Source organism: Coniosporium apollinis (genome assembly GCF_000281105.1).
Source record: "Coniosporium apollinis CBS 100218 chromosome Unknown supercont1.44, whole genome shotgun sequence".
NCBI classification, from domain to species: Eukaryota; Fungi; Ascomycota; class Dothideomycetes; genus Coniosporium; species Coniosporium apollinis.
The window spans coordinates 71,604-88,474 of NW_006913306.1; the positions used below are offsets into that span (position 1 = coordinate 71,604).

General features: G+C 55.6%; 5 protein-coding genes across 5 annotated transcripts; 3 read left to right on the forward strand and 2 right to left on the reverse strand.

Annotated features, from left to right (window-relative positions):
• Window positions 1–653: 653 nt before the first annotated feature.
• On the forward strand, window positions 654–1,781 carry W97_07662 (uncharacterized protein; the record flags this gene model as incomplete). The annotated part of the gene is made up of 1 exon (XM_007785579.1): window positions 654–1,781. The coding sequence occupies one exon, from the start codon at window positions 654–656 to the stop codon at window positions 1,779–1,781; it is 1,128 nt and encodes a 375-aa protein (XP_007783769.1).
• Window positions 1,782–2,139: 358 nt separating this feature from the next.
• Window positions 2,140–3,478, reverse strand: W97_07663 (uncharacterized protein; the record flags this gene model as incomplete). The annotated part of the gene is made up of 2 exons (XM_007785580.1): window positions 2,140–2,181; window positions 2,270–3,478. 2 exons carry the CDS (start codon window positions 3,476–3,478, stop codon window positions 2,140–2,142), a joined length of 1,251 nt encoding a protein of 416 aa, XP_007783770.1.
• A 5,675-nt stretch (window positions 3,479–9,153) lies between these two features.
• On the reverse strand, window positions 9,154–10,711 carry W97_07664 (uncharacterized protein; the record flags this gene model as incomplete). The annotated part of the gene is made up of 2 exons (XM_007785581.1): window positions 9,154–10,291; window positions 10,347–10,711. 2 exons carry the CDS (start codon window positions 10,709–10,711, stop codon window positions 9,154–9,156), a joined length of 1,503 nt encoding a protein of 500 aa, XP_007783771.1.
• Window positions 10,712–11,231: 520 nt separating this feature from the next.
• On the forward strand, window positions 11,232–12,584 carry W97_07665 (uncharacterized protein; the record flags this gene model as incomplete). The annotated part of the gene is made up of 3 exons (XM_007785582.1): window positions 11,232–11,283; window positions 11,334–11,581; window positions 11,640–12,584. 3 exons carry the CDS (start codon window positions 11,232–11,234, stop codon window positions 12,582–12,584), a joined length of 1,245 nt encoding a protein of 414 aa, XP_007783772.1.
• A 1,083-nt stretch (window positions 12,585–13,667) lies between these two features.
• W97_07666 (uncharacterized protein) lies at window positions 13,668–16,580 on the forward strand (the record flags this gene model as incomplete). The annotated part of the gene is made up of 2 exons (XM_007785583.1): window positions 13,668–16,079; window positions 16,182–16,580. 2 exons carry the CDS (start codon window positions 13,668–13,670, stop codon window positions 16,578–16,580), a joined length of 2,811 nt encoding a protein of 936 aa, XP_007783773.1.
• Window positions 16,581–16,871: the final 291 nt, after the last annotated feature.

Consider the following 16,871-nt stretch of genomic DNA (forward strand, 5'->3'; position numbering starts at 1 on the left):
TAATCTTCGAACCCCTTGATGTTAAGATTGCATCATTCCCACTCATGGTGGCTGTCACTGTTGAGCAGTGTTCTCGTATGACCATTGTGAACGTCGCTGCCAAGGTTGACTTGGGGGTGTTGGGCGATGGTGTTGTGACCAGCCGTCGGGGTTGCCGCTTAGGCCTTTCAATCCCATGGCGGCATTAGATTTGTTCAACGACAATGGCGCAACTGTTAGGGCTTCGCAAACCTGTTTTGTAGAGCTCTCTAGCTAGATACCAGCCCTGCTGAAGCTTGTTTCGACCGCCCGGCTGCCATGCCGTGAGCTCGGCGGGGAGGGTGAATGCGATGGTCCCTCTGACACCTGAGGCCGCTTAGCTGTTCACTTCCACATCCACACGCCGGCCTATCTAAGACCTACGCTGTGGAGAACACCGTCAACTTGAGATGCCACCGACCAAGCAATGTCAGTGGAGTCCGCGTGTTCAACAAAGCTTATACAATGTCGCTGACCCGCATCTTGCATAGACGGACCGTTCTACAACTCCCAAGTATCACCGCAGCAGCACATGCAGATAGCTCGCAGCCCGTTTCCAACCTCTGAATAGTGTTCAATCCGCAGTTGCTGAGTCACGCAGCCCCGAAATTGCAGCTTGCACCAGGTCATCCTCCATGTCCGCCTCGCGACCAGTGAACGCGCCCAGCGAACCTCCAACCCCAGAGGCAGCTCTTCCCAGGCGCAGACGGCCGAGAAAGCTCAACCGCGAGCCCGTGTCCCGTCGACCCGAGTCTGCTGGCGGCGTTGCTCTACCTTCAACCTCGCCCTCCCCTCCTCTACCTACACCTACACCTCCCACAGAATCCCCGGCGCTGCTTCCCACAACGCCTACGCCTCGTCGACAGCCGAGAAAGCTGAATCGCCCAGCTGCCGCTGCACAATGCCCATCACCGAGTGGTCCTGAGCCGACGCAGTCACAGCAGCAGAGCAATGGCGGCGTGCCGGCGGACGATGAGCTGGAAGCGCTCAAGAACAGAGTGAAAGAGCTAGAGGCGCAGGTGCAGGAGCTCTATACTCGGCCGGTCGTGCCCAAACCTCCGCGAAAGCGAGGGCAAGGGCGGAAGAAGCAGGAAGCCGAAGAATTGCAGCGGTTGCAAGAGGAGCTGGAGGCTGCACGGAAAGAGTTAGAGGCTGTGAGACTAGTCGGACACGGCACGCCGAAAGGCACGTCGAAGTCAAAGGCCGATGAACCTGCGCAGGGCGAGTCTCAGCAACCTGGGGCAGTCGCTGAGGCACGGGAGGACGAAGAAAGCGATGACGACGCGGAAACCATCCTTCGATCCAGCCCCCCAGCAATCTCACCGCAATCCGACCGCGAAGCGACTCTAAGCGGCAGCTACAGTGTCCGCCTCCCGCCGAGCCTGAGCATGAACGACGTTCGTGCAATACAAAACGGTGTCACGTCCGCCGGTAACATCGCAAGGACTCTTGCGGCCGAGTACAACGCATGGCAGACCACGCAGTCAGCTGATCGGGGGAGCTGGAGTCAATGGTTCGGCAGTTGCAGTGCATCTATCGCGCGTATCGCCAACGAAGTCCAGGGAGAGGCCTTCGTGGAGTGGAAGGCGCGGCAGCAGTCTGGAGGAGAGGTACACGAAGCAGCAACGCCGATGGACACAAGTCGCGCCTTAGTTGGCACAAGAAACATTGCGGCAAACTCAGCGGCGAGAAGGCCTGCGCTGAAGGCTAGGACGTCCACTTCAACCACAACATCCTCAGTGCTAGAAGCGTTGCTCAAGTAATGTTGTCCGCAACCATAGACAATTTATCACGATCATCTCACGCCTAGTTTAGCAGAGACTGCAAGCGTAACGTCATATGTTTATGCGTCACCGTCCAGCCGTGTACTCATTGAGAGCTAACATGCGAACAGCACAGTCAAAGAGCGACATCCATTCAAAACAGACAAAGACGAAACGAGTGATGCGGGTCACATGATGACATGGCCTTGTACTTGTTGATGTCCTCCACTAGTACCGAAAGTTTTCAAAGGAGTGGCACCCTCATTCCCAGCGTCCAACCTATCCTCCGCCTCCGACCGTATTCTCATACTGCCGGTGAGAGCCCTATGAGCCGAGGGTGAGCGAGCGTCAGCTCCGCCTAGACCTCGATGACGGCATTGCCCAGGCAGACTTGAACGCTCTGTAGTCGCGGATTAGCGATAGATCAGAGCACTGGAACACGGACAGTCATGCAGAACACTGCGAATAGGGTCCGGAAATTGACTCACGTTGTTAGCGTTGCAGCAAACCGTGGTCTGCGAGCACGTGGAAGCGCCTGTTAGGGACTTGCAGGTAGTGTATCTGCCCGCATTGTCCGTGTTGCAGCAGAAGGGCGTGCTGCCGCTGCCGCACTGGTTGCCCTGGTTCACGTTGGTCTGGGTTGGCTTGGGCGGCTTGGTCGGCTTGGTCTGCGTGGTGCGTTGAGTGGTGCTCGACGTCTGGGTCGCGCTGTTCGTCGTCTGGCTGTTGGTTGCGGGGTTCGTGGTGGTAGTCAGGGTGGAGGATGTCCTCGTGCTGGAGCTGGAGCTGGAAGAAGTTGAGTCTCTCCTAGTGCTGGAAGAAGTTTTGGTATTGGTGTTGGTGTTGGTATTGGTATTGGTATTGGTATTGGTGGCGGAACTAGTAGTCTTTGTCTGAGTTTTGGTCTTGGTCGTAGTCTCAGTAGTCCTGCTAGGGGACTGAGTCGAAGATGTTCTGGTGTTGGTGTTGGTGTTGGTGTTGGTATTGGTATTGGTGTCGGTGTTAGTATTAGTAGTACTCGTCTGAGTCTTGGTCTTGGTCTTGGTCTTGGTCGTAGTGTCAGTAGTCCTGCTGGGAGACTGAGTTGAAGACGTTCTTGTCTGGGTAGTAGAGGCGGAGTCGGTGGTCTTCGTCTGAGTTTTGGTCTTGGTCGTAGTCTCAGTTGTCGTCCTAGTGTTTGACTGAGTCTGTGAAGTCTTTGTGTTGTTATCGTCGTCGTCGTCAGACTCGGAGTCGTCATCGGAGGACGCATCACCATCGTCAGACTGGCTCTCGTCGTCGGAAGAATTCTCGCCATCAGTGCGCTTCTTCAGGGATCTAGCTTTCTTGTCATCCTTCTTTTTATCGTCATCGTCGTCATCAGAGTCAGAATCGGAGTCAGAGCCATCCTTGTCGTTGTCCTTCTTCTTCTTGTCGTCATCTGAATCTGAGTCGTCGTTGCGCCTCATAAGAAGCTTGGGGTGCTTCTTCTTGTCCTTCTTGTCGTCATCTGAGTCGGAATCAGAGTCGGAATCCGAGTCGCTGTCATCATCACGCTTGGTGAGAAATTTCGCAAAGCCGCCGTACTTCTGGCCGGTGTACTCTGTGCTCAAGTCCCTGGCGTAGTGGCCGTTGTCGTCACGGGCGATGAACTTTGGGAAGGCAGCGACTAGGCCAATGCTAAGAAGCACAGCAAGCCACAGTTGGGTGATCCTCATGATTGATGAATGAGTTGCGTGATACTAACGATTGACAAAGACTAGCCAGTGAACGATGGTGATGAGACAACTCCTGAGCTCGGGTTCTCAAAGACACAGCTGGCCCGATGCGTGGAAAGAGGCGAAGGAGGTCGGACCCTTTATAGGCGGAGGCCTTACTCCTCTCTGTGTGCTTCGGGGAAACCTTGCAAGATTATGTGCCAGGCGTGGTCGAGTACTAGCGACATCGCGGCCGCAGCGATGTCTATGCCAGCATCTGCCAGACAGGAGCACAGGTTAGAAACTTGATTTACCATCCAGTTCGTGCGGAGATCCTGAAAGGAACCGAGCCGATTACTACACTGAAACCAGCTCGGAAAGTCTATCGTGATCTTCTCTTTAGCTTCCGTCACTCTGCCCAAGAATGGGTGGATATATCGCCCAACATCTTGGGAGTACCCTTGCTAGTTGTTTGTGATTACACCGGATATCTCGATCCCGCATTTTTCCTTCAGTGGCGGACGCAAAGCCGACTTTCAGCCCAGAGAACTCTATGGTCCAGCCCCTTAGACGTCCTCTCAGCTTGTAGGTCAGCGGCAAGGTAGAACGCTGATGCAGATACTAGCTACAAGGCACATGACGAGACAGTGAGCCTTCTACGGCTTTGCCGCTCGACCGTGGTACCATTTGAACTTGATGATTTGCCGCCAGTTCTCGTGCTGATGCGTGAGATCGCTGGGAACGCGTGCAATTAAGGTTCTGGGACACGTCATGTCAGGACCCGTGTAGACATCCACGGATGCGTATCGGGCACGCCTCGACGGCCGCTGATGCCGCCTGGGCTAAAAGCATGCTGCATGCTTTTCTTGGACAACAAGGGTAGATGCAAAGTAAGCTCGGAGCTGCCTTCTATCATGGATACCGCAGCGGCAACGCAGAATGCGCCCTCTTGCGGCCGTTGCAGATCTCGACCATCAACTATCGGGGAAGCGGCGTGGAACAAGACGGCACCATGTCCAATGGGCTGAGCCGAAGCCGTTTAGATTTCGGTACGCTACGAATATCATCGGGACCTACCCAAGCAGCCGGGACCCCCGCATGCGTGAAAGTACTTAGTACATAGCGCCATAGATGGCGAACTTTAAACCTCGATCCGGGGAATTGCACCTCGACTACAAGGATTCCCCAGCTTCCCTGACGTCGATCCCGACTTTGGCATGGCTCTAACACAACTTCATCCAACACCACTGCCCAGAATCAGGAGATAGTGCTTCCCCTTGCCAGAACTGGATTGGACTGAAATGCACTCGATAAGGAGGGTGCAGTAGCTCAGTCGATAGCGGCAAAGAGCCTCATTACTACCGTCGTAAGCTTTGCCATTCCTGCCACTCCCAACTCTTCATCCAACCGCGGCCGATCCGGAAATCCAAACACGCTACTCATCTGATCGCTCTCACTCTACTGGAGACGACGAAAGTCGCAGTGTGTCGAGTAGAAAGAATGCGGCAACGGCTGACTGACTCGTAGACCAAACGAATTACTCCACGAGGACTGTCCTCGATGCGACCGCTGCATGAGCGGAAACGGTACCCGTTGCAAGGAACAAGCCGTTCCCTGCGTTCAGGAACCTGTAAGCCGTACCTTGTTCTTGCGCGTGGAGTCCGAACAATTCTTCGCCTTCCCTGCCACCGTGGGGCGCTCTGAGCTGGCAGTTGCTCTACTGAAGTGCGCTACTATTTCCGCACATGAGCTCCTCAATCAGTGATCTATATCCGCGATGATGAGGTCTCTTCATCACAGCGGTCCCGGTTGCACCGTCAGAAGCGCAGTATAGACCGCTGTGATCCGGTAATTTCAAGCGTGAAACCATATCGAGTATTATTTCAGCTGTCTCACAGTCAACCTTGCATCACGCGGTAGAGCCCTCTGGCCCAGAGATTTTGCCCCACAGATCAACAGTCGCCTTGCAGCTTCGCGCCGTCTCGTTTATTGCCTAGGTATTCTTCCGGGTCAATCTGTCCGCAAGCCGCATCATGCAAGTTGCGTCTCATACCCCATATTCCAAGTTGCCTTGCCACTGACCTGTAACCTCTCTTTCCTACAGCAAGATCGACGATCCTCTTCAGATTTTAGAAGCTTCATCGGCCAGGGCTGTATCATTCCACCGGCTTGCACCCTGTTCCCTACTCATTTAGGCTTTATCGAATACCGCCACTCTCCGGTTGGGGTCACTATCGCTGCTACTCCTTGCGTCAACGCAACCCCACCATTATACCACTGTGGTGCCTGGCTCATCTGGTGTATCATTCGGCAGGATCGTGACAAATGTTGTGCTCCGGGCGTTGTCTGCATGGCCCAAGGACGTGCTTGATCTTTACTCGCAGCTGGTCCTAGCGTGGCGACGTCGTATTCGTGACTACGGAAGCGATGGCCAATAATGCCAGCTGAGTGATCATCTATATACACCAGAGCACGGCAACTTTCGCCGCCCATGCACCCAGACCGTATGCCCGACTCTTGTTTGATGGCGAAGAGGTGCTCCATTCGACCCCCGCTACGCCGAAGACGTGGTCCGATCAACTGCAGCTCCTTGTAAGCGGTCTTCGTGACACAGCTGAGCATCTTGCGGGCTGCTGTGCGTTGTCCCTCACATGCCGCTCGAGAGACTGACCGAGAAACAGGCGTGCCCTAGGCCCCTTTACTCCCAAGAATCAACAGAGTCAAGTCTAGAGCCGTGCCCTGAGATGTCTCCGCAGTGGGCATCTCGAACTACACCACCAGAGATCTAGGATTTTCGCGATCATTCGAACCTGTCGATCATCATGGGTCTTCTTCTTCCAGACGCTGCTTCTCCACAGTCGCTCGCAGCCTTCTCATTCTCGCTTCGTATCTAAGGTGTAGCAGACAACGCGATTACAAAAGCACATGACACAAAATCACCTACTCCGCCCGCAGCACACAGCGTAGCACTTGGTGTAAAGACTAGCAGCCGCTTCCTAGCGCCTGTCTCGTGTTCCCGCTTCTGCACGATTTGTACTCCACAAAACACAATCATGGAAACGCCTCCTTCCGTTGCTTCGACGTGCATATATAGAGACAGGTCCTTACGCTCCATAGACGTAGCCCTATCGAAGGACCTGCCGTGGCGACGTGTCCGTCCGGACCCGCGAAGCGTTTCACCTATCGTAGAACTTGCTTCCGCGGGACTGCCCCAAATCCATGAAACGCCCTAGCCTACTAGGACTCGCTGTGGCACGGGCCAGCGGAATGCGCAAGGTGCGGCAACAGGTCAGGACCGTCAGAGGAAAGATGAGCTCCGTACCGTGTGGTGGCAGGCCGCAGGCGCGGATATGGGGCCCTTGAAGCCCCTTGGCACTACAGTTTGGCCTTGACAGAAAGATATCATGTCAAGATTGTATCCCTTGCGGTATCTAGCGTTTAACTTCGATAACCTACACTTCACTGTCGATGGGACCTCCTATCAACAGCACTGAATTCCGGCATGTCATGACGTACTCTGATACCTTCGTCGATTGGGCAAGCTCTGGAGAACGAACGCATGTGTTCGCAATCCTTGTGATCTCATGTCGGACGAAAAACTCACTGGATAGGGATCGCAGGCGAGCATAGTGGGGCTGGTCAAAGCCCGGGCCGATGTGACAGAAATCACAAGAGCATGATTATCGTGGGAATGACTTGCACAATGTGACGGCTCTTGGTTTTAAGTAAACATTAAATCAAGCATCCACCCATAAGATTGCATCACCAAAGCCATTCGGGAAGCTTGTAGCTCAACTAGAGTCTAAAAACGAGTGGTGCAGATCATTCCATTCAGCGTGAAGAGCGGCTGTACCGAGACAACTGCTGCCGCCATAAGCAACCTCATCAGGTGATCCTAAAGGAAACGTAATGCAATCTCCAGAGATGCAAGCGCCGTGAGCGGACCGGAAAGCGGCTGCTTTCAGGTGAGAAACCATAGGGTTCCGCACGCGGCACCTCATCCCAATAGTCCTGCAAGCGCGACAGAACTGTGTCAGTGAAGTGGACGGTGCGTTGTTTTGGTGATGATCCAAAAGTCACCAGTGTGTCTTCGCCAAAGGAGCCTGGGTGACTATGTAAAGCGCGGCGCAGGACGAAGAAGCGGGCTTGATTGACAGTCATCCAGGTCCCGACGGGTAGATGTTTGTCCTCGTTGCTGACCTTGCTACGTCTCGCGTCCGTCTCCGTGGGGGGGAAAGATATGATCGGACACTGCTCCGTGGCTGTTGAGGTGCAGGTCGTCCAGCTTAAGCAGCTTTTATTACGGTTTCCAACCATGCAAGGTGACTTCAGATCCAGGAACCGTGAAATCCGTTTTCTGTTTCGCTGCGCTAGTAAGTCGTCGGATCGCTTCTGCCAAGTGTCGAACATCGAAAGCAAAAGGCGCGAGATCGGGGGGGACAGGCGCGAAGATCAGATGTTCTTCTTGTCGCATCCTGGTGGCAAGACGGCTCTCTGGGTCACACAGGGCCATCGGAACAATGGCCACCATAGAAGGGGTTGTAGGAAAGCCTAGCAACATATACGCGGTCTGCACCAGCTCTTGGACAGTCAACGTCGGGAGAACCATGCGAAAGCGATTTTCATTCGGTCAGTCATCAGCTTCCCACCAGCCCATGGCTTTGATATATCCGGCCAACCACGCCCGTTCATTCGCCCGTCCGGAGGCCGCCTTCAGCTTTTCGGGCCAAGAATGGTGATCCGGATCAGGTTGAACTGCCTCGCCGCAGTACAGAACCATGTCGAACGCGGCGGAAACTTTACAACGGACGACGCCTCCGACAGAGGCGAGCAGCTGAAACATGAGGGCTTTATGGAGGCGGCCAACAGGCTGACCTTGGGCCATGGTCGTGGAAGGTTGCGCCTCTGCAGGCTTGTCTCGTGGCTCGTCCTGGGCGTCCATGGCGCAGGACAGTGAAATCTTGACCGCGTTATGGATGCACAGAGACGGCTGGTGTCAAAGAGAATCTAGATCTGAAGAGCCGGAAGTGGAAGATAGGGAAAGAAAGGTGTGAGTGGAGAGAGGATGAAAGACTTGATAGAAAGATTATTCTCTGTGAAGCTCAAAATCTCGGCATGCTGTGAATCGACCGAGGGCCGCTACATGCAAGACAGATGCCGCCTGTCATCCTGTTGAAACGATTCAGCTGCCGACGTGCGCCAATGCATCAGATTTATACCGGGTACCACACTGGCTAGCAGAGGTAAGGGCATCATGACAAGAGGGATGGGTATCCTGCGTCTGCTCGTCGAAACCAAAACCGACTGTGGGTGTACCGCTAAATGCCAACATGGGTGTATGAAGCCAGCCAAAGCAGGGGATCACCCAGACATACTGGTAGCATCGAATTGGAAGCACAGTTGTACAAAATAGGCCGAGATGCAAAGATGACATGATACAGCGCGCTTCCCAAACGTTTGACGATGCACAGGAGTGGCGGTACTGTGCAGTCAGAAAGGCCTCCAGACGTGGGAAGCCGCTAGCGGCCTGTTCTGTGTATGAGTAGTTGAGACACCTCCTCCGCCGACCGTTCTTCACAATCATCACTCGCGATCAAGTGTCCTGCGCCTCCCTACTATAACCATGAACAATCCTGGGGTATACCTCCGAACGCCGTCCGGCCAAAATGACCTGCCAATCCTCCGACCTCTTGCCTCTACCCTTGATACATCCTCGTCTGCTCGCGGTGTTCCCCTCGTCCACCGACATTCTTCTCAATCTTTCTTCTATTATTTTCGGCCGCTGGTCTTTCCCTGTCCTCCTCTTCCTCCCGCAACTCGTCATCAATATCCTTCCTCAACTGCATGAAGCGCTTCGGCAACTGCCCCATTTCAATGCTGGGCGAGCCCTTCCAGTACCTCAGATTCGTCAGCACTTTCGCAACCAGCTTCTTCAATTCGGCATTGTTGTTCCTATTCACGTGTCGGTTCACACCATTGTTGTGCAGCGACGGATAAAGCTTCCCGTCCCCATTGGCTTCCCCCTCAAACGCCTGTCGATAGGGCACGTGCATCGGCAGCTCGTCCATCAGTTCTGCTCCGACACACAGCGCGGTCTCGTGACACCACGCTCGGGCCACATTCCTTGGCGTGTAGCCGCCACCGCCAACCAGCAGCAGTGGACGACCGGTCTTCTTGACGAACTCGACGCAGAATCCGTGAGTACGGATATTGAGATTGAACTTGCCGAGTCGATCTCCGCCGAGCGAGTCGGCGCCGCATTGGAGGACAATGGCGCCGGGATTGTACTGCTCGATTACGGGGCCGGTGATCATCTCGAAGAGCCATTCGTACTGCTGGTCATCTATACCGTCTTCAAGAGGCACGTTGAGGCTATAGCGTGCGCCCGGGTTGTCGGGCTCAGCCGGTCCGTTTTCATCCACGCCGCCGGTTCCGGGGAAGAAGTCGTTGCCGGCGTACTTGTGGTAGGAAAGCGTCAAGACGCGGTCAGTTGAGTGGAAGGCATCCTGGACACCATCGCCATGGTGGACGTCTATGTCTATGTAGAGGACTCGCTGATGGACTTTGAGTAAGTGGAGAATTGCCAACACAATGTCGTTCAGATAGCAGAACCCGGATGCCCTGCTCTTCCCGGCGTGGTGGAGACCGCCAGACCAGTTGATGGCGATGTCGGACTGGCCGTTCACGAGTCGTTCCGCGGCGTGGATGGATGCGCCGCTGTATAGACGCGCGTAGTCCCACATGCCGTCGAAGGCGGGGCAGTCGTTGCTCTCGCCGCCAAAGTTGAACTTCCCGGCTGCCTTTTCCTTCTCTAAGAGGTTTGTTGGGGTCACTCTGTGTGTATGCGGTCAGTGGTGTCGCTTTTGACGAACATGCAATCGGGTCTTACTCTGCTAGAAAATCGAGGTACTCGCGGTCGTGGAAGAGGGCCAGTTCATCCGATGTGGCCATCCTGGTCTTGTACATATCCATGGCATATTCAAGGCCGTATGACAGTATCAGTTGCTTGGTAAGTTGCAGTCTCCAGGGCTTCATCGGGTGCGATCGTCCGAAATGATGCTCTTCGACCTTGGCATTGTAGTGGAAGGAGACTATGTAATCTCGAGGTCTTTCTATGCCATTCGCGTCGGCTTCTTCCTCGATGACCTTGGCCTTTGCGGCTGGAGTCATCCCCTTGTATACCGCATACCGGTGGGAGGCGGTTCGCGTGCGGAGCGCTGGGGGCGGACTGTATTCTTGGACGATGTCGCCCATCTTGAAGTCTATCTGGCAGATCCCTTGTAAGATCTCGCAGACGCCTCTTGATCCTTATGGAGGCTGAGTGGGTTGTGCGAGAGTCATACTGCTCTACGTGGCTTTGTTGCGTGATGAAGTTCGAGGTTCGAGGTTCAGGTCGCCGGCTACAGTTTAGCGCCGCGTAGGATCTGCACCTGGGCACAGCTGCATGCAGGGGAGTTCGCGCCATCGCCACAGGGGCGGTGCCAAAATGCAGGTTGCCGCACCTCTCGGCCCATATCACGCGTGAGAAACAGCAACCTTCATTCCACCTCGCACTTGGCCGCCACCGAAGTGGAGGCGACTCACGTGATCTGCCTGCCGCTGAGCGGACGTGAACAACACCAGAACACTAGACGAGCCTTGGAGTCCAGGAATGATGACAGATCCACGCTGACCCTTCGCCTTTGCCAACACTTCGAACCGAATCTCGCATGCCTTTGGAGCATGACCTTATTCCGTCGATCGCAGGCGAACTCTATCAAGCCAAACACTCAACATGGCCCTCGCCGAAGATGCAGCAACCGTGCTTGAGCAGTTCGTCCACGATGGTTTGGCTATCCCGTATACCTTGACGAACCTAGTACTCACAACAAAGCAGTTGCAAATCTCCCCGCCGAAATAGTGCATCTGTATGAAGAGATGCAGGCGAAGCAGCAGCTCATACACCAATCCCTGGCTTTGATCAATACCCGCGACAGCAGCATGCAGAAATTCATCAAGCTCAACGGCGGGCTCGTCAAGAATCCCAAGGAAGAGGCTTATGAAACGGTCATCAAGAACCACTATGACCGCGCTCAACTGCTGCAAGAAGAGAAGATCGGGCTGGCAGAGAAGGCCTTCGCCCTCGTACGTCTGACTGATCACGTGATCTGGTTTTCGGAGCCCCGGCTAACAGATCACGCAGCTTGAGAGACATGTCAAGCGCCTAGACATCAAGATGCGTGATCTGCAGAATGATGGTTCTATGCCACTGGACCCATCTCTTCCCTCTCTCCTGCGCGAATCGTCAGGCAACCTCGTCCCTCCACTCTCCAACAGCAACACAGGCGTCAGCACGCCACTACACCCCCTCTCCCTAAATGTTACAACAGGCGGTGCCGCCAACATCGCCAACGCTGCCATCGCCCGTCTCACCTCTGGCAACCGAGCCGCCTCTGCAGGCACACTGGGCATGCAGCCACACCCCCTACTCAATCACTCCACTCCAGCAGGCAGCGCTCGACAGCGCGAGCAGTCCGTTGCAAGCGACAGCGCCAACAAACGCCGGCGCCTGAACATGTCTCTAGGGAACCTCCCGGCCACCTCATCTAACCTAGCCCGGCAATCATCCTTGGGACCCGGCACGCCCAAAGCCTCAACGCCAGGGAGTCGACAGGGCAGTGCCGGACCAGCTGCGCGGCCCAGAAAGGCGGGGAAGAGGGTTGCGCCACATGAAAAAGCCTCAGCTGCTGCGGATGCCACGAGGAAGAAAGTCAGCAAGCACTCTATCTCGAAGAAGTCCCGCCGCCGCATCCTCAACTCTTCGAAAGCTTCCCCAACACCCACGACGACTACGGCTGGGGATGAGGACTCCCTTATCAGCGAGACTGCTGGTACTGATGACGAGGATGCCAACGTGTCGGCTGCGGATGGAGTGGAGGGCGATGAAGGGGAAGAGGAGTCTGACGACACGAAGTATTGTTTCTGCCAGAGCGTGAGCTACGGGGACATGGTGGCTTGCGACAATGATGACTGCGAGTATCAGTGGTTTCATTGGGGTTGCGTGGGGATCCAGAGTGAGCCGATGGGCGATTGGCTCTGTCCGGCTTGTAGGAAGTTGCCGAGAAGCCAGATCAAGAAGAGCAAGTAGGCGGTGGGAGGCGTCATCCGATCAGTCATGGTGATCACGGTTAACGGCGTTCGGAAGGGGTTATTTGGGGACATGCATGCTCTGTTGTATTATATATCCTTCTACCTTATAAGACGCATCAGAAGAGCGAACAAGCCACGACCTCTGGCTGTGTTAGGTCCTGATACAGAATTTGGTCCAAGTTTTCTCAAGCGTCTATAGCATCTCCTCAGGATCGTAGGCTCGGACTTTCCGCATTCCACCTTCTGCCTTCTACCCTACCTTACAGAGTTCATGTAGACCAATCCAGCTGCTAGAACTTCATGCTCGAGACGACGGTACGAGTCTGCGAGTCAGTCAGTCAGTCAGTCAACGCGGACGCAGCTTACTGCTCTGAGATGGCGTGCGCTGGGGCATGGGTGGGCAGTAGGAACTTGGGCCGGTGGTAGAAAGCGCTCAACAAAGGATTGCGCAGGCCCTCAGCTGCCTTGCAAGTGATGCTACCAAATGCTCAGCCTTCTGTGGGCTCACGATCCTGCAGCTACTCGTTTGTACCTCGGTGGTAAGAGTTGTGTCTGCGAATCATCCTGTGAGGCCTGAATGTGCCCTCCTGCCCAGCATTCTCTAGCGCGGCAGCCAGGACCCTTTGGACCTCGCACCCTCTCGCACCTGCGCGAAAGGGGGCGCCAGCACCACCAATCTCGGCTTCCACAACACATTCCCTACATTCCTTCGAGATTCTTCTCCGCGACACCAACCTTCCTTCTACCGCTTGTGCGAGTACCTTTCACTCCTTTGTCCTGAAATCGCGGAAACCATCTGCACTGCGCCCTCTCTCCACGCGAACCCCTCCGCTGGCGCCGATTACCGTCCCTTCCAAAAAGCTGTTTCAGAATAATCCTTCCTGCGGCCACGCCACGAGTGCTGCAGGACTCCGTAGCGTTGCAGCACGCCTACCGGGTTTCCGGGAGACTCGACAAGCAACCGTCTTGCGCACTCGTTTGAAACGCGCCTGCAGCAGCTCTGGCGCAGGTCAAGGCCAGCACTCTCTTGAAGTGCACCTACACCTAGCCTCTCTCTTGGAGGAGGACTCAAACACGAACAATGAACGCAGCCCGCTCCCACGCCCTGTCCCCAGCATCAATCGACAGCAACGACACTTGGTCACCCGTCACGCGCTACCAGAGCCTAGACAGCAGCTCCCCATATCCCTCCGCTCCTCCCAGTCGCAATCGCATCGATACACCACCAACTTCCGTCCACACAAGCACCAGCACAACGGCTACAACATCAGATGGCGGTCTACCCAGCCACGGCGGCGTTGGGCCCCTCTCATCGACCAACACCAATCCCTCTCCACCTGCCTCTATAGCCAGGTCCAGCGATGCCACGGGCCGCTATGCTCCCAGCGTCGCCGACTCGCGCGCAAGCACCAGCAAGAACAAACCGATACAGGAAGAGACACTCTCGGAGCATTATCAAGTCCTCAAGCAGTACCTAGCACCATATCTTAGAGACGAGAAGGGTAATCCGCGACCCAACCGCGCGCGAGACAAGCTGCTCAGGCTGAGCGCCGTACAATTCCAAGAGTTATCCACAGACGTCTACGACGAGTCAATCCGGCGGGAAGAACAGCGTCGCGAGCGCGCAAACCGTCCAATCGGTGCGCCAGAAACACAGGGCCAAACACCGAGCCACCTGTTGCCCATACCCAAGTTTCATCCGAAGCGCAACCAGGCGAGGCAGAAGCTTTCAACGCTCCCGCTCGAGAGATTCAGACAGCTAGCTACAGACGTGTTCTTCGAGCTTGAGAGGAGATTCCCCAGGTTCGCAGGCGGAGAGCCGTCACGCGCGCCCAGCCCAGCGCCATCAACCGCCAGCAGCAATCGCAGTGCGCCACGAGCGAACGGTGGGCCGCCGCCAGGATGGCGAGGGCCGAGGCCGGGTGCAGGAACAGGCGCGGCGCCGCCGCCGCAACAGTATCGGAATGGACCGTCGCAGTCGCCTGGAGTTCCGGGCAGTCTGGCTATTGGGGAAGGCACAGGTCAAGGGAGCGGGAATGTGTATGGGCGTCCGCTACCGAAGACGTTCCAGAGTAACACGATTGTGCCGAACAAAAGTACGATGGTTGAAGATGATGACAGCGTGAGTGGTGCAGATGAGGAGGAGGATGCAAGGAGTGACGCTTTTGGGCTGGAGACAGACGGTCAGAGGAACAGCGAGCTTGCGGCGTTGAGTCAGGAGAAAGAGAAGGAGCTTGTGGAGTTGCGGGAAAAGGTCGCTGGGTTGGAGGGGAAAGTAGGATCGCTGGAGGCCACAATGAAAGACAAGGATGAGGAGGTAGAAAGGTTGACAACGCAGGGCAAGAACCAGGAGAGTGCAAGTGATGCGGAGAAAGAGCAGTGGATGAGCGTACAGCGGGGGTTGGAGAGTAAGTTGGCGGAGGCGCAAAACCTCAACGCGTCGCTCCGCTCCGAGATCGACAAGCTGCGTAGTGAATCCTCGGCCACGCAACGAGACCTTCGCGCTCAGATTGAGGAAGCTAAACGGATTGTAATCCCCGCTCCGGCACTCCCTGCTCCAGCGCCTCTTGTGGAAGGCGACTGGCAAAAGCGCTATCTGGAGCTGGAGCGCGAGCTGTTCGAACAGCAACAGGTCACCGAGGACGTCCGCCGTGAGGCCTCGCAGTTCCTTGTCGAGATGCGCGCCCTGTCCGAAAGAAGCGATGCAGCCTTCGAAAAGGAGGAGAGGCTTCAGCACAGAGTGAACTCCCTCGAAGAAGAGCTCCAGCAGTGGAAGTCCCGGTACGCCAAAGCGAAGACGCAACTGCGCACTCTGCGCGCCTCCTCCGTGGGATTATCATTGCAGAACCCAACATCATCGCTCTACATCCGAGATGGTAGCCTCATGGGGATCAACGGACTAGTGAAGGATGTCCATGTGACCAAATTCCAGCTCAGTATCGACGAGCTTCTCCAAGCGGCTCGGCAATCGAATGCCCAAGCTGTGCTGGACTGTATGAAGACAGTCGTCGTTTGTGTCCGAAATATCACCTCGGACGTAGATACCGCAGACTCCTCCCGCTCGAGCATGGAGAGTACTGAGACGCCAAGAAGCCACACCAAGCTCAAGGCGAGGGTTAGCGCGACGGCAAATAACCTTATCACGGCCTCGAAAAACCACGCAGCCGCTTCAGGTCTCTCGCCGGTATCGCTGCTAGACGCAGCCGCGTCGCATCTCACCACCGCAGTCATCGAGCTGGTCAGGACCGTCAAGATACGTCCCACACCTGCCGAAGAGTTGAACCACGACGAGGATCAGGGAGAGAAGGGATATTTCAGCTTGGCCAATGGCATCAGCCATCTACGCGAAGCAAGCACGACCAGCGCCGGCTCCTCGGCTGCGGGCTACAGCACCAACAGAAGCTCTGTCGAGCTTGGGTCAGCGGCGGTGGCGCCTGTGTCAAACGGGGTGCGCAAGATTCAGGGCCACGACAGCGAGCTACAAGACTTCAAGGTATGCTGCTCTGATGTTCCTCGGCAGTCGACACTCGATTAGACAGTTCAAGATCTTCAGTAAACACCGAAGCTGTGATTGCTAACACGCTCCCACCCCCAGAACTTCCTCACCAACCAAACCACCCACCTGATCACCACCCTCACCCCCCTCGAAACCGCCATCCGCGCAAACCCCTCCACCGAAGAAGAAGAAAATCTCATAAACGCCCAAATCGAACAGATCGCCCAGCTGCTCCTCTCCATCTCCACAGCCACCCACGACGCCACCTCATCTTCGCACATCGCCGCCTCCGAGAGAAGCGCCTTGGAGAAACACACTCTGCCGGTTGTGAATGTGCTCGAGGATTGCAGGATGCAGCTTATGGATGTTGAGGATGTGGATGCGGTACTGCCGATCACGTTTAGGGTTAGTAGGGCGGTTACGGAGATGGGGAAACGGGTGGAGCGGGTTGTTGGGGGGAGACTGACGGCGGGGATGACGCTTTCGGTAGACTTGTGAGAGGGAGTTATCCCTGAAATCTATTTTGCGGAAGTATTTTCATGGAGCATCTTAGCTGGTTCCTGTTTGGTGTCCGGGGCTTTGGCGCTTGTAGCATTGGCATTGGCATCTGGAGGCGTTCTGGACTGTGGTCGCTGCTGTGTTGGCCGAGCACTGTGAATCTTTGTCGCCTGGGTCTGGCTCGTCTTTAGCTGTTTTTGTGTTGGCGAACGCTTGAGGAACAATTCATCAGTATCGTTGGTGAATCCAGGTCCTATAATGTGATCACATTCCTGACGTCGCACTGCAACG